Genomic DNA, 16,158 nt, shown 5'->3' on the forward strand with positions numbered 1-16,158 from the left:
CTCTAAATACCGATATTTCAGTAATTTTAATCATCGATTTTAATTAATATATATTATGGGTAGTGCTAGGGAGCCAATAGCCTAAATAAACATTTCATATACCATGTCATGAACCCACTCATTCCAAAAACATAACTTGACAGGATAATGTAACTAATGGTCATATTTCTAATACTTCCTAAACCTCCATTGTACACATTGTACGCTTAAACCATTGACTCCCTATACTTTTCCATATATTATATATATTTTTTATAATTCAAATCAACGGTTAAAACAACTGGAACAGCGATATTTTCGATATACTTAAAACTTTTCTAATAATATATATGCTGCATGATTCTGCTTTTGTAATGCTTCATTTCTGTCACTCACTTCCACTCTTCCAATTATATACCTTGAACTACTTCTTCTTTCTCTCATTGTCTTCTGTGTTTGTTTCTCTAAACAGCAAAACAATGTTACTAAGAAGCTCCTCCGCACCAATACCAACCTCGTTCATACCCCATTCTAGGGAACCATCCTCCCCTGAAGCAGAAAGGCTTCTTCAATTTTCTAGAACAAGATCATTTGCCAGTCCAAGACAAAACTTGCCTGACTCATCAGATCATCAAAGCCCAACAAAGCACAACGACAACAAGAGTTGCATACCACGTAGTAACGTGCTCAAGAGTCAGCATGGTACCAAGATCAAAGAAAGCGACCAAGTGATTCACACAACAAAAGGGAAACCTTCAATCAGAGAACTCTTCTCAGTCTCAGGTTTAGATAGGCAAGTCCTAGTAGAATATGATGAAGATGGTGGTGAAGAGAAGAAGAGAGGTAATAGGGGATTGCAGACTTTAGTTGTTGGTGGTGGGATGGGGAGTGATGGTGGCAAGATATGTGGTGGCAGTGGAAGAGTCCCAGATGGAAGTGGCTGGGAATCAGATAAGACTGATGCTTATTACCAAACCATGATTCAAGCTAACCCCAACAATGCGCTTCTGCTTGGAAATTATGCTAAGTTCTTAAAAGAGGTAAAGCTTGTTTTTTGAAACTTATCAATACATGGAAGATCTAAGAAAACTATTGTGCTCTGTCTTCTCTGTTTCTATGAATGGTTTACTGATATTCAATTTGCAAATATAGGTTCGTGGAGATTATCCTAAAGCCGAAGAATATCTTGAAAGAGCCATTTTGGCTAATCCTGGTGATGCAACTGTTTTGTCACTCTATGCGGATTTAATTTGGCAAATAGAGAAGGATGCTGATCGTGCTGAGGGATATTTTGATCAAGCTGTTAAAAGCGCCCCTGATGATTGGTAAGATATATAATATATATTCATGGATCATGGTTTTTCTTCTAATTCCTCAGATCAAGATTTGGTTTTTGTTTCTTTTGTTAGCAAAGTGTTAGATATTATATGGTTTTCATTTTTATGCTGATATTTCTTATATGTTGATGAATCTGATGTGTAAACCTTAACTTTTTTTCAGCTATGTCCTGGCTTCTTATGCTAAATTCCTTTGGGATGCTGAAGAGGAGGAAGATAAAGACCACCAACATCAAACTGATCACAGCAATGTCTTTCACGGAGCTAATGGCCAGCCTCATTTTAATGCATACCTCTCTGTCTCTGAGTGATGTTCCTATTATACTATGTAGTACCTAAGTGGGGTTGACTTTGCTGAGATGAGTGTCTGGTTGTAAATACCTTATGGCATAAATAAGAGAAGGCAACTTTTTATGTGTATGTGACAATGAGGCTTGCACTGTTGTAATTTGTATCCTTTGGTAATATGAAATTTTGGTGGATGCTAAGGAATAAAGAACAGTCCATGGATAATGTTCTTTTGATCAAGAACATCCATTGGTCTGATTCTATGAAAACAAGTGATAAAACTAAAGAAAGGGAAACAAAGAAACATAAAAGTCAACAAGATACTCTTCCAATATAGGTGACAGGTTTTAATAATGGCATAAAACAACGGCTCCAAATGTATTAGGTGCTTGTTTATCTATAATGAATAATAGTCCTCCATAATTTCCTTTTTATCATTGTTAGTATTATTTATTTATTTCACATGTCAGGCTCATTGATAAAATGATAAGGTGAGGTGACATCTTGTTTGAGACTGAGTCCTTTTCAGAATGTCTATTCTCACCATTTGGCATGGACGTGATGAGAAATAGTATCATTCACAATTCATTATTCAGCTACAATTTGTTCAATGCCGGCAATCTATGCTGATTCCAACACTACTCTCTGATTTGTCTCTTTCCATTTATGATATTTTAGTGTATCTGCACCTTCATTATTCATTTTCCTTCTTTTTCTGGCATATATGATATTGTTTACTTTCTGACCACAGACACACAAAAAAAAACACATGCTCCATGGAGACAAAAAATCTTGAGGACACTATAGTACAGAACAAAGCAGAACAACGTTTGTAACTAACAAGACTGAGATTTGTGTTTGTCTCAAATAAATTTCTCATCCGAAGCAGGAAATAAGCAACACAATAGTCTATATACAACAAAATGCATTCTAGTTTAACAAAATTGATGGCTTTGCAATCCAAGCTACAATATAATAACATTGTCATCATAAAAGATGCTACTTACTAGGCCAAAAGTAACAAGCAAAAGTGCAAGTTGACTTGAATATGATGGTGTTACCAAAAAAAAAGAAAAGAAAAGTGTATCTATTCATCTCATCTTTATCATCATCTTGGTCCAGATAATTGAACACAAGAAAGTGGCACGTTACTATAGAAGCTTCCCTGTCCTGAAGAAGAAGCTTCTCCACTACTCATTTTCAGGAAGGCTGTGAAAGAACTAGACTGAGATAATGGTGGATCAGGTACAGGGCAGAGACCTTCAAGCATTTGAACTACCTTTGTCATGGAAGGTCTCAAACTGACATCATCTTGTATACACCATAGAGCAACTTTGAGAGCAATCATAGCCCTTTCATCCTTATCATCAATGTCTATCCTTTTGTCAATAACTTCTCTCAGTCTCCCTTCCTCCATCATTCTGAAGACATAAGAAGGAAAATGCACTTTCTCCGGGCCTTCCCACTGATCATAGTTCTTCCTTCCTCCAATAATCTCCAGCAAGACCATGCCATAGCTGAACACATCACTCTTCTCAGAAATTGCATAGTTAGTGATCCATTCTGGTGCTAGATACCCTCTTGTGCCCCTTAGAGTTGTAACCACATGGCTTTGTTCGCGGTTCATTAGCTTAGCCAGTCCGAAATCTGAAACTTTAGCAGTGAAATTATCATCAAGAAGAACATTCTGCGGCTTAATATCACAATGAACAATCTTCACCTCACACTCTTCATGAAGATAGGCCAATCCCTTGGCTGTGCCTATTGCAATGTTGAACCTTGTATCCCAAGTCAACAAGAAAGTGTTTTCACTGTTCTTGAAGATCCATTTGTCCAGAGAGCCCCTCCCCATGTATTCATAGACGAGAAGGCGATGAGGACCCTCAGCGCAGAAGCCTTTAAGCTTCACCAGATGAACATGATGAATGCTTCCAATTATAGACACTTCAGCCTTGAACTCTTTTGTCCCTTGTCCAAGACCTTCCAATTTTTTCACAGCCAACTGAGTTCCATCTTCAAGCACACCAAGATACACAGAGCCAAAACCTCCTTCACCAATTTTGGTGGAGAAGTTCTTTGTCACAGTAGAGAGAGCACCATAAGTAAACCGAGTAGGCATTCCGGAGAGACCATCCAAGAAATCATCCTCCTCCAATGTGTCCTGTTCATGCTTAACAAGATTCATCTTCTTGTTATAGTACCAGAACCCTGCCACAAGACTAACAATGACCAGAACTGTGAAGACTACTATGGCAACAATTAGCAGTATCCCATTCTTTTGCTTTTTGTGGTCATTTCCATCATCAATGGACACCTTCATATATGAAGTAAAACCGCCGGGACCCCCCTTGAATCGTTGGAAGCTTCCAGTCTGATCAAAATGAAAGCATCTCCCGGTGGTGTTTTCAAAGAAAAGCACAAGGCAAGAGCAGTTTCCCAAACAAGCTTCTTTGCAGGCATTCAGGTTTGATTTTGAAACCGGTGCAACATAATCAAGTGCAAAATAGTCAAGCTTCTCACCAACATATAGAAGTTCCGTAGAAGTCCTAGAACAAGTTGAGACATTCGGAGGCTTGCAGTTAAAGCGAGATTTGAGAAGTGCAGGGCATTCACACCAGTTCTCAAAGAAACAAACATTGTAAGGATCACAAGGCTCAGGAATGCCACAAGGGTCTTGTGGTATTTTTGTTGCCTCAGATGTAGCACCCTTCCCTTTGCTAAGATCATAGAAAGAGATGGCACCTGTAGGGTCCAAAATAGCAACCCAAAATGAGTCAGGATCTGAATAGTCAGAGAAAACAGTTCTCCCCAGCAAATCCCCATTCTTGTCATAGAAATTCCATGAATTGGACACCAGAGAAGCAGAATGAATCTTGCCACTGAAATTCTTTTGGCTTGACCAGTATTGTTGCGGAGGCTCAAATCCTGCATAGAGAACCAAATCACCTGCCTTGTAAGCAAGAAAATGGAACAAGTTGTTGCGGTTGGGAAAGGTTTTTAGTGTCATTCCTTCCACAAAGGCTTGACCAGGCAAAAGAGTATCAGTGGGATGGTCAAAACTCTGCCAAATGGATGTCCCATTTTCCCCAATCAACACCAAATTCCCTGAATCCTGCAACTCCATGGATCTTACTCTTTGTCCTGTTGTGTTTGTTGACCAAACCACACCGTTCCCACCCTCCAAATATGCATTCCCGCTATGTTCTAACACAAATCTATTAGAATTCCTAACAAGTAAGCCTCTGTTGGCAGTCCAAACCACTTTGTAGCTACTCAGGTGAAGGACTACTAGAACAAACAAGGAAACATCAAGGGTACCAAAGAATCCGAAGGCGAAAGCCGAGTTGTTGGATAGTAAGAACATTCCATTATAATCGTCCCAATCCAGCTTAGATGCACTGAAGCCAGGATATATCTTCTGAATGTGCTGTTCTTTACTCAAGCAGGTTGTGGACAGAAGCAGCACACACAAAAACAAGGCTCCACATTTCAACAGCCCCATGATTTGATCGCTGTAATAATAAACACTAGTTTTAATTTAATCACTACAACAATCCAGGAAGCCATAGATACGTTACATTGGCAGTACTAGCATACACGTAAAATGAGAGACTAAGACAAACCTTATTTTGCAGTAGCTGGCAGAAACGATGAAGCAGGCATGCTTACCTTAAGAAGAGTTGTTGTAGCAGGATGAAACCAAAGGGGATGAAGGAAGAAAGGTTTGTGGATCTTGACAGGTTATGGAAGTTGTAAGGAGGAGACCGAACAAGTTGTATAGGACTTGATATGTTCATGTGAGGTGATGGTTATCAAGATAGTAGGGTCGCTATAGTTGCATTACGGTGCAAGACTTTAATTTCCCTGCTTTTGAGGTAAAATCAAAGTAACTAACATTAACATGTCTCTTTCGGGTCTTATTAACTACCTTTTAAAGTCCAGTTATGTTTTAGCAAATTCACTCGTAAGTCTTAACCACATTGTTAATGTTGCGAGTGTGAGGAGTGTATGAAATTATTCTCACATCAAAGAAAATAAGAAAAAGTGAGAAATTTATAAAATGAAAGATCGTTAACTTTACATTTAAGGTTTTGAGTTAGATGTGATGTCTTCTCATCTTGATAAATAAAAAATGGTTCTACCTGAAAAAAAAAAAATGAAAAGTCTGAGTTAGACATTATATATGGGGTTCTCATCATGCTAGCTGTCACAATAGTTTCCTTTTTCCACCAACTATATTTATTATCAATTACTCCCATTCTCAATTACTACTACAGACTACGGACTATAGTAGAGTACATTTTAGACTGATACAATTACTACATGGTTCACTTACTATTTTATTTACTACACACAACTAACTCAAACAAGAAGGAAAGCAAATATCATTATTCATAAACGGAGTGGGGGGACGGGAAGTCAACGTTTGATTTAAAAGTCATAACCACTAAAGTTATGGACTAATGGTGACTTGATTAGTTTTTATCTCAGAAAAGAAGAAATCAAAATAGTGGAATCCTTTATTGACTTGTTATTTTTAGCAATTGACTGCACATATTAGACAAATTAAAGTTGGTTAAGGTAGTGTGGAAACTTGGAAGATTCTGGCGAGAAGTAAAGTTAAGCAAAAGGTGTGAAGTGACACATGAATTCAGCAGGCACAAGCGCTGATTATGGTGAAGCATTAGTCATGGCTTATTTATTTGTATCCATTTAAGTCCGAGATCATGAATGCGCCAGCGTGGAGTTCATGAAAGCTTTTCAAATCTGCAAAAAGTAATGTGAAAACAAGTGCTATGAATGTGAATAAGCTCCAAAAGGAGTTCAAGGTCAAAGTCAAAACGGGCCTGGTACCAATTTGAATTTTTCTGCATATGTTGGGCTGTTTATGATCCAATTCAGCCCATATTCTTCTGGCCAGTTTTGATTCAAAAAGCCCATAACTATTGGGTGTGTAGAAATCCATTCCTCTCAACTCTTGTGTTCTACTTCTACTACTAGGGCAGTGCACACGTGACACGACTCTTCAGTATGACTTCCCACATGCGTGAACACCGTGATGCAATTAAAAAAAAAAAAAAACAAAAGACATGACTGGATTGAATCTGGACTTAAAGATAATAGTGTTTGAACGTTACAGGTTCTTAAACGCTTCAATTTGTTTTTTGGCTAATTTTTCTATCTATTAAGAAGTGATTTTAGTTATAAAATTACGTTTATAAAAAGCAATAATTTTTAATTTTTGTGTTGCACTAACTAGTTTTTAACACATTTAACTATTATTTTTTTTACCAACTTTATCTTTTATACATAATATTGTATTATTTCTTTTTATATAAATTTTTTTTATTATTTATTATTTATATTTTTATTAATTTTTTATTTGACATTATATATTTTTATAATGATAATTTTTGTGTATTATATTTATTATTATATTTTTATAATATAATTTATTGATTCCATTAGATAAAATAAATTAAACAAAAAAATTAACCATAAATAATAACAATAGTAAAAAATTATAGTGTACTAAAAAAAAGTACTAAGAATATTAAAAATATACTATATAAAAGCATATAAAAAAATATAAAAAAATTAAATATATATAAAAAATAATATTATAATTTAATGTCACGTCCTTTTTAGTAATTATCTATCTAAAAGTGATTTTAACTAATATTATCCAAACAATATTTATTTTATCAAAATCAATTTTAGTATAGAATTGCCAAACATTAATTATGTTGACATAAATTTACTTCTACCCAAAATTAATTTTATAAAATCACTCTTATTCAAACTTCAATTTGACCAACACAATCCAAACACACACTTTGAACTCCTTAACATAAAGCATGTAACTTTGCTATCCCAGATGGTTTTAACTTTTAATTAAATATTTCTATGATAAATATATTTAAGACATTCATTAATAAGGTGCTTAAAATGAAAACAATCGATAACAACTAAAAAAATAAATTTATATTTTATATTATAAAAAGAAAAAAAATATATACAAAAAAGAAAAAGAAAATAAAAATTAATTTCCAAACCGATTAGTATACAATAATACAGTTGAACTTGAAAGTTAGAAGAAACAAGGGGGAGCGTTGGGTAGCGGTGAGGGTCATGGATCGGACCCGAAACTCAGATTTAAATCCAGTTAATTATAAACGGAACGTTATCCAGTAACTTTATACCTGTGAGCGACAGGTGGCGCTCTGTGTCTGAAGTCTCACTCAACCCCAAAGAGTCCTTTCCCATCCCCATGGTCCATGGATGGAGCGTCTCTACCGTATTCCCATGGACTTGGATTCCATTTACCTTAATTCACACTAATCACTAATCAGGCCTCGGTATTAGCACCACTAACCTAACAAATTACTATAGTGGTTACTAGGAGTAGGAAGGCCACCATTGGCGGATCGCGGATGCATCTCCATGTCGCACGTGCCTATTTTAACTGGATAAAATGCTTCCCATAGACGTACTTGTTGTTGTATCAATAAAATAAGATAAGATATTTCAGATTTGGATTTTAAAATGGAAGTGGTGATAAGTTGTGTGAGTCGTGTGGGTTTAACGGACAAGTGGCAGCTTGAGGGTGGGTCGTGGGTAGGTGAGTTTATCACATCCCACTTCCCCCCCAACTTAAATTCTCTGTGGAGGGTCGAGTTTGAGAGACTTGAGACAAAAGAGAAACAACACAGCACCAACGGTTTTCTTTCCCCCTTCCAAGTCGGTGGAACTCCTTTTCAACAACATACTCATGGACACCAACAACGCTTCCAAGGAGTTGCAGGAGGAGGTTGTCTCCGTTGAGCTTCCAGCTCCCCCTTCTTGGAACAAGATGGTTTCTTTCTTCTCCTTATCTTATTTCTTATCTTCTATTATCTACGGTATCTTATCTTGTGTTATATGTTAATTACTTGTACAATTAAATTTACAGGATACCTTACCCTTGTTTATGTCTCCTACTGGATTTCTGTTACTATACCAATTTTCTTCTTCTGCTTTCTTTACTGCTCAATTCCTTTCTAGGGTTTTTGTCTGGTTCCAGTTTTCCATTTTCCCACTTCCTTTGATGATTGTCTTACTTCATTAGGTTTTTCAGCCCACTAAATGCAGTTTCTGGACTCTGTTTCTGCAAAATTATTTCAAATTTATGCTCTTCATACAAGCTTGTTAGGTCTTACTCTGCATAGCGTGTTGCAATGGTGCAATATTTCACACCAAATCTTTAGTATGTTATGATTTTCAGTTTTTTCAACCGACTATTGTGGAATCTTTCAGGCTTTGGTTTATCGTTCGTGCATGTGGAATGCGTATCAGTATTAGGGAGGATACAATTTAATGAATTTATAGCTTCTCTTTGTTTACTATCTGCTAACATTTTTTCATAGGACTTTGACTCTAGGTGATTTACAACTTGATATAACCAGCTAAAAACTGAAGGTTATGTTTATGCGGAAAGAATTTCTGCAATAAATGGTTGTTCTTCATTGGTGCTTGACTGTGAAAAGAGGGGGAGAATTTTGTTCATTGTAGTAGAAATGGAGTTCACTAGTAGGAAACTCTGGCTTACTCTGCAGTTTCTTTAGGGTTGGAAATATTCAAGGAATGAAAGAAAATTAGTTAGACTTTAGTATATAGGTGTGTTCGCAAGTTGGGAGGGAGGGAAAGGAAAGGGAAGGTTTTGGAGGGGGAGAGAAGGGAAGGGCGGGCCTAAGATAATCTTGTTCAGTGTTCTCTGAGTTTGAAATAAGAAAGGGAGGAGAGGGCTTTGGAGGTCTTATTATCTATTTTTGCAATTTTTTTGTTTTACTATACTATTAGGAATAGAAAAAGTAAATGCTAATAACTTGTAATACAATAGTTTATTAGGAATAAAAATAAAAAGGTAATTTAAATTTAAATTTCATAAAACTCCCAATTTGAGGGAACTTGAAAATGAGGGGTTTGAAAGATTAACAAAAACCTTCAAAACCCTCGCACTTTCTAATAATAAAACTTGTGAATAGGATTTAACCCTCTAAAGGCTTTCTCTCTTGGTAATGCTAGGAAGACAAAAAATATAAATAAGGCAAGTTTGGGCTATTTTGGCTGAATTTTTATTGTCTCCCTAACATTATTGTTCCCCTCCCCTCTAAAATCATCCAAAACCAAACCCATAACACACCTAACATTAAATTCTGTGCAAGTTATGAATGTATTTATGGATGTACCAAATGAACTATATACAGTTAACATTTATGGTTGTAATATCTATTATATATATTCCAAACAGGACTACCTTCCTTTGTCTATCTTGTCTTGAGTTGTTGCATTCTTTTGCTTTTTTTTTTTTTTTTGCCTTGTTGAGTTTATAGTCACTGTATAGGTGAAATTTGGAATAGCTGCAATGGAAGAACATTGTTGGAATAATTTGAGCTATGGATTTGATTTGCCATTTGCTGTTCTACCTTTGTCGAAGTTGCAGACTATTTGTAATGGATTGGCATGATATGCAAACCAATATAATTTCACTAGGAGTTTTCACAGTTCTGTTCCAAAATGCTTAATGGTTTATTCATGATGTGGGTCTTTGTTTTATTCTCTCTCTCTCTCTTCTCCCCCCGCCCCAACACACACACACTTGCGCATACACATACTTGTTTTTTAAACTATTGTATCCTAATGCTTAACGGTTTGTTGATGATGTGGGCCTTTGTGTTATTATCAATAGACTATTCTACAAGACTTTATTATCATGTAGCCTCCATTTCCTTTCTCTATGACCCACCTTACATTGCTGAGCTGTACAACAAATCTCAGTGGATTGCTTGTATGCTGCTTGGAAACTGCTCTAATCCATTTTTGGTTCCATTGGACAGTACTTCCCTAAGAAAGTGGGCTCACCAAGAAAAAGCGAAATTGTATTCATTGCACCAACTGGGGAGGAGATCAGTTCTAGAAAACAATTGGAACAATACCTTAAGGCACATCCAGGCAACCCTGCAATCTCTGAGTTTGACTGGGGAACTGGTGAGACCCCCCGACGATCAGCAAGGATTAGCGAAAAGGTGAAATCAAGTCCACCTACAGACAGCGAGCCTGCAAAGAAAAGATCTAGAAAATCTTCAGGATCAAAGAAGGAGAACAAAGAAACTGAACCTGCTTCAGAGGAAGGCAAGGGGAAGGTAACTACTGAAGAACCCCAGGATCCAGAAGCTAAAGGAGAAAAGCAACTTGAGAATGGAGATGAGAATGAAAAAAATGAACAAACCAAGGATGCAGAGGTAGATAAGGAAGAGACTGGTCTGAACAATGAGAATGATGCAGAGAAGATTGGGAATAGTCATGCGGAAGGTGGAAATGTAACTGCTGACAAGCCTCCAGTTGAAGAAGGTCAAAACCAAGAAATGGTTACTGAAGCATCCCAAGAAAATGGTGCAACTGAGAATAAGCAGGATAAATCAGATGCTGTGATTCTTGATGCAAATGGCAGTGCCGAGAAAGAGGAGGATCCGATTGCTGTGCCACCTGCATCTGCTGAAGAGATCAATAATGCAAAGCAAGATATCGCGGTAACTGATGAAAGAAGTAACCCCGTTCAAGCCGAGGAGCAACTGAAGAAGGAGGGCGAGCTAGTTGACAATGGAAATGTTATTTGGAACTGTGCACAGTGAAGCAACCATTCATGTTAGCTGCTGAAATGTTGTGTATTATTTTGCCTTAGGCGACCGTGACTTCTGTGATACTGTCGAAGTTGTTTAGTTATTTTGTGACCTCAATGGATGACTGTAGTATTCTATATATGATTTGGTGGTAGCTATGTAGGAGAACTATCTTTAATCTTAGATTAGGACTTATTATTTTCCCTAGTCCATCCATGTAGATTATTGTAGACTCTAGTCTCTACTCTAGTCTCTGCTTCGTTTTAGTAGTATGTAGATTATTGTAGACTCTTGTCTCGAAATCGTGTTAGTAGTCAGTTAAATTCTACATTTCCCCGTATTTCTGAAATTCTTGTAGGATTAAAGTCAATATTATTGTACCCTTTTACTCAAATCCTTCCTCAAGCCACGTGAATTTTTCACTACAAAACCTTAGGCAAGATTCCTTGCGAATTTAACAAATTTATTCGTTTAATCTTGTAAAAAATTACAAGTAAAAGGTAAATGGAGCTGCCTTTGGGGGCCAAAAAGTGTGGAGCATTTTTCATTCGCTGGTGGTGTGACTGTGACTCAAGGTTTCTGAACACACTTACCTATGATGACACGTAAGGTATTACCAATAACATATTTCACGTAACTCCATAGAGACAATGACATACATAGAGCAAGTGGAAACCATAAAACATGAAGTGCAAAAGATTACTTTAAGAATGAGGAAAAGGAAGAATCTATTCTTATCTGGGGAAAACAACCTCTCTGCCCCCAATCATCTTTGGTTTAAGGCCAAGAATCTCGTGTTTATGGCAATGCCTGCGGGAAAAGTTTTGAATCATCCCCCAGGAGTTTTGTGGTTTTTCCCTATTCCTCGTTTCCCTTATTCAGTTATTATATAATACAAGGATCCACCTACATGTTTTTTCTACAATTGGAATCCCTTCATCTTTCTAAATATGATCACCAACTTCTCTTCACCATTCTTTCTCTGGCTGCTTCTCTTGTCAAGTGCATTATTTTCCCATGGTAATGTATATCCCTTTCCAAAACATGCATTGTTATGTTGAATTTCTTAGCAAGTTTTGACAGTGTGTTAATTCATTTTGATGCAGCATTAGCGGATAAAGCATTTACAGGAACATACGGAGTGAACTACGGTAGGATAGCAGACAATCTGCCTCCCCCGGAGAGTGTAGTGACGCTGCTCAAAGCCGCCAAGATCAAGAACATAAGGATATATGATTCTGATCATCAAGTCCTCACTGCATTCAAAGGTTCCGGAATTGAAATCGTGGTTGGACTTCCCAATGAGTTCCTTAAAGACATGAGCGTGGCCGAGGATCGCGCCATGAGTTGGATCAAAGAAAATGTAGAGCCATTCATTCCGGGGACTAAAATCCGTGGAATAGCGGTGGGAAATGAAATCCTTGGAGGCACAGATATTGAGCTCTGGGAAGCTCTGCTTCCAGCAGCTAGAAATGTGTATAGTTCCCTTCAAAAGCTTGGTTTAGCCAAAGACATTCAAGTTTCAAGTCCACACTCAGAAGCAGTGTTTGCTAATTCATACCCTCCATCTTCTTGCACTTTCAAGGATGATGTGATGCCATATATGAGGCCTCTCTTGCAATTCTTCTCGCAGATTGGTTCCCCATTCTTCATAAATGCATACCCTTTCTTGGCCTACAAGAATGATCCTCAGCATATTGATATCAACTATGCTCTATTCCAAAAGAGCCCCGGAATTTATGATGCTAAGACAAAGCTGCACTATGATAACATGTTTGATGCTCAAGTTGATGCGGCTTATGCTGCTTTGGAGAAGGTTGGCTATACCAAGATGGAGGTCATTGTTTCTGAGACCGGCTGGGCTTCTCGCGGCGACGAGAACGAGGCTGGTGCAACCCTGAAGAATGCCAGGACTTACAACAAGAATTTGAGGAAGCGCCTGCTCAAGAAAAAGGGCACTCCTTATAGGCCAAAGATGGTGGTGAGGGCTTATATATTTGCTTTGTTCAACGAGAATTTGAAGCCTGGCCCAACCTCTGAGAGAAACTTTGGCTTGTTTAAGCCTGATGGAAGCATTGCATATGATATTGGCTTTACCGGACTCAAACCTTCTTCCGCAACTTCTTTACATAAGGTATATATGGATCTTCATCATCATGCTTTCCTTGTAATCTTTATTCCATTTCCATGTTTCTAACTAACTATGATCTCATGCAGGGTAGTGGATCTTTCTTCGTAATGGTTTTCACAACTTGTGCTGCTATTCTTCTTCTTCTAGCATTGTGATTGACATGCAAATTTGGCGATTCTTTGGATCCTCTAACAGTTTTCATCACAAGAAGAAATCTGTAGCTGACTACTTAACCTTGTATTCTTCTTATATTAACACTCAACAAATGTGTCATATGCTTGATGATTAGGCATTGAATCTTGTCTATATATTGCTGTTGACTTGTTGTTTTTGTCAACGTTTCAGCGGTGTAAAGCATGTTTTGTGCAACATGTATGTCAGAATATCTATGTAAAAACAGAGCAACTTCTTCCTTCCAGGATTTGTATATTGTCACTATATGATGGAGTGGTAGTGTTACATACTCACAATCTAGAACTCGTTCATTTTTCGAAATCAAGTTATTTTTTTTTAATAAGAGTAAAGTATGGTTTTTGTACTCAACGTTTGGGTAAGTCCTAACGTTTCAATCGTTCTATTTAACTCCCTAACGTTTAAAATTGACTCAATGTTATCCTGCCGTTAGGGATCGTTAACAAAATTGACGGCGGGACAAAATTAAGACGATTTTAAAACGTTAGAACTCAAATAGGACGAAAATGTTGGGGACAAAAACGATTCATAAAAATCAATTTTAGTTTTATTTTTCAATAATATTAATTTTTTTAGGATGAAAGATTGAAAGTAGTGTGATTAAGTAAGTTTACTTATATATGATGAAAAAATAATTGAATATTATATACGGTGAAAAATTGATATTATTGAAAGATAAAATTAAAATTTATTTCTATATACCGTTTTTACTCTCAATGTTTTCGTTCTATTTAAGTCTCAAACGTTTCAAAATCATTTTAATTTTGTCCTACCGTCAATTCTGTTAACGGATCCTAACGGCGGGACAATATTGAGCCAATTTTAAAACATTAAGGATTTAAATAAAACGATTGAAACGTTAGAAACAACTTTAAAAGTTATTCCAAATCGTTGGAATAAAAACCATAATTTACTCTTTTAATAAATAAGTGTTCACATTATTAAAAATTCTTGTCCTACAAAAGAGACAATACTTTGAGTACAGATCTTTTAAGTGACCAATAATGATATTAACGACTCTTAATATATAACGTATTTATGATATGCGCGGTTCTTAATCACCTTAATTAGACTATTATTTTTGAGTCACTATCCTTTATATAATAAACCTTAAGTTGGTCTTCGTTTCCGTCAAAAAAAAAAAAAAGTTGGTCCTCGTTATTGTCCCCAATTAATCTTCTTTAGGATTTCTATCTAGTGCTTCTACTTTGTAGCTAGGTAGTGCTAAAATAAGCCAAATCGAAATCAATTTTATATGACCATTCAAATAAATAAATTATATGCACACGACAAAAGTGAAAGGTTCAACTAAACTCTTAAACATAGATAAAGTGTGATAAGCTTTAATTCTTTTTTTTTATGAATAAACTTTAACTAATTTTGTTGCATGAATATGAGACATTTATGAATATGATGACGAGTAAGTATTAAAAATTCAATATATATGATGTTGAATTCGGGTAACTGTCAAAATCAAGATGAAGATAGATTTGCCAACTAATGCTCAACCTAATCGCTATATTATAATCTATGTGACCGACGACAATGATTTAGACACGATAGAAAGGTAAAATACGACAATTAAAAACCGAGCTTTAATTTGTAGACATTGCTAAATATTTTTTAGTGTCCACCCAGCTTATGAGGATTTGCAATGTGGAATCCGATTCCGTCGTAATTTAGTTCATGCGGTCAGAACTCAGAAGATATTATCATTTTTTTTCTCTATTTTGTCGCTATAATTTGGTCCCACGTTATTTTATTTAAAAAGATGTCAGAGAATTATTAAAATTTTATTGTTTATTTGTCATTATTTTTAGTCATAACTCAATTCCTTTAGTTTAATAATTCAATAACATATTTAAACTCACATTTTTAAATATTAATAACTAATTAATAACTAAAAATAATAAATTCTAATACCCTTTCTCATTATTCGAGTTAAGTTGATTGAGCCAGCAACAACGGTTGATGCATGTGAAAAAGCTTTTCCACATCTTTTTTTAATTTCCACTTTTTCTTTTGTTGCTTTTTTTTTTTTTTTTTTTTTTTGCTTCCCGGTGTTGTCCTAGCTAGTATCTTTATATTGGCTGTTATTCCTTACTCTTGGCCACATATATTAGTATGACCAAGCTATTCCTTATTGATTGTTTTGAGGTCAAAACGGTGTGGGACGCAATCATATAGTCTCTGTAGAATTTATTCATGGAATCTGTGGATCATAAAAATGGCAATACGAGAGACGGAAGTACAACTCATCAAGAGAATATTTGAAGCTCCAGATGTGAGGTCGACACCGTTTTGAATATTTGAATGTGTATATAGTCAATAGTGCGTACATCAACCTTATTCCGTTGCAAATAGTGAAAGACTAAAGACTAGGAACTAGCTGGGATCTTAGCTTATCTTGTTACCAATGACCTTATATCAACACCAAAAATCTAGAGGAAAGTACAAGGTTAGTAATTATGATTAGTATATATGAATGGAAAAGGTTCAATAACGATGGTCTTAATTAAAATATTGAAACATGAAATGTGCATCATCAACATGGTTTCTCAAGATTATACAC

General features: G+C 36.1%; 4 protein-coding genes across 5 annotated transcripts; 3 read left to right on the top strand and 1 right to left on the bottom strand.

Annotated features, from left to right (window-relative positions):
• Nucleotides 1-362: 362 nt before the first annotated feature.
• On the top strand, nucleotides 363-1,736 carry LOC130941299 (uncharacterized). Its single transcript, XM_057869751.1, has 3 exons — nucleotides 363-1,019; nucleotides 1,132-1,304; nucleotides 1,480-1,736. Exons 1-3 carry the CDS (start codon nucleotides 459-461, stop codon nucleotides 1,625-1,627), a joined length of 882 nt encoding a protein of 293 aa, XP_057725734.1. The 5' UTR covers nucleotides 363-458; the 3' UTR covers nucleotides 1,628-1,736.
• Nucleotides 1,737-2,455: 719 nt separating this feature from the next.
• Nucleotides 2,456-5,464, bottom strand: LOC130941298 (G-type lectin S-receptor-like serine/threonine-protein kinase SD2-5). 2 transcript variants are annotated; one of them, XM_057869748.1, is made up of 2 exons: nucleotides 5,274-5,464; nucleotides 2,456-5,116 (listed from the first exon to the last, which is right to left on the bottom strand). In XM_057869748.1, exons 1-2 carry the CDS (start codon nucleotides 5,399-5,401, stop codon nucleotides 2,713-2,715), a joined length of 2,532 nt encoding a protein of 843 aa, XP_057725731.1. In that variant the 5' UTR covers nucleotides 5,402-5,464; the 3' UTR covers nucleotides 2,456-2,712. The 2 variants fall into 2 exon arrangements, with proteins under 2 accessions (XP_057725731.1, XP_057725732.1); XM_057869749.1 differs by having other exon boundaries at nucleotides 5,228-5,425.
• Nucleotides 5,465-8,205: 2,741 nt separating this feature from the next.
• Nucleotides 8,206-11,612, top strand: LOC130941104 (methyl-CpG-binding domain-containing protein 11-like). Its single transcript, XM_057869495.1, has 2 exons — nucleotides 8,206-8,460; nucleotides 10,481-11,612. The coding sequence occupies exons 1-2, from the start codon at nucleotides 8,377-8,379 to the stop codon at nucleotides 11,273-11,275; spliced, it is 879 nt and encodes a 292-aa protein (XP_057725478.1). The 5' UTR covers nucleotides 8,206-8,376; the 3' UTR covers nucleotides 11,276-11,612.
• Nucleotides 11,613-12,105: 493 nt separating this feature from the next.
• Nucleotides 12,106-13,801, top strand: LOC130942047 (glucan endo-1,3-beta-glucosidase 14). The gene is made up of 3 exons (XM_057870725.1): nucleotides 12,106-12,283; nucleotides 12,370-13,397; nucleotides 13,481-13,801. The coding sequence occupies exons 1-3, from the start codon at nucleotides 12,214-12,216 to the stop codon at nucleotides 13,547-13,549; spliced, it is 1,167 nt and encodes a 388-aa protein (XP_057726708.1). The 5' UTR covers nucleotides 12,106-12,213; the 3' UTR covers nucleotides 13,550-13,801.
• The last annotated feature ends 2,357 nt before the right edge of the window (nucleotides 13,802-16,158 follow it).

The sequence above is a fragment of the Arachis stenosperma genome, chromosome 7 (genome assembly GCF_014773155.1).
Source record: "Arachis stenosperma cultivar V10309 chromosome 7, arast.V10309.gnm1.PFL2, whole genome shotgun sequence".
NCBI classification, from domain to species: domain Eukaryota; kingdom Viridiplantae; phylum Streptophyta; class Magnoliopsida; order Fabales; family Fabaceae; genus Arachis; species Arachis stenosperma.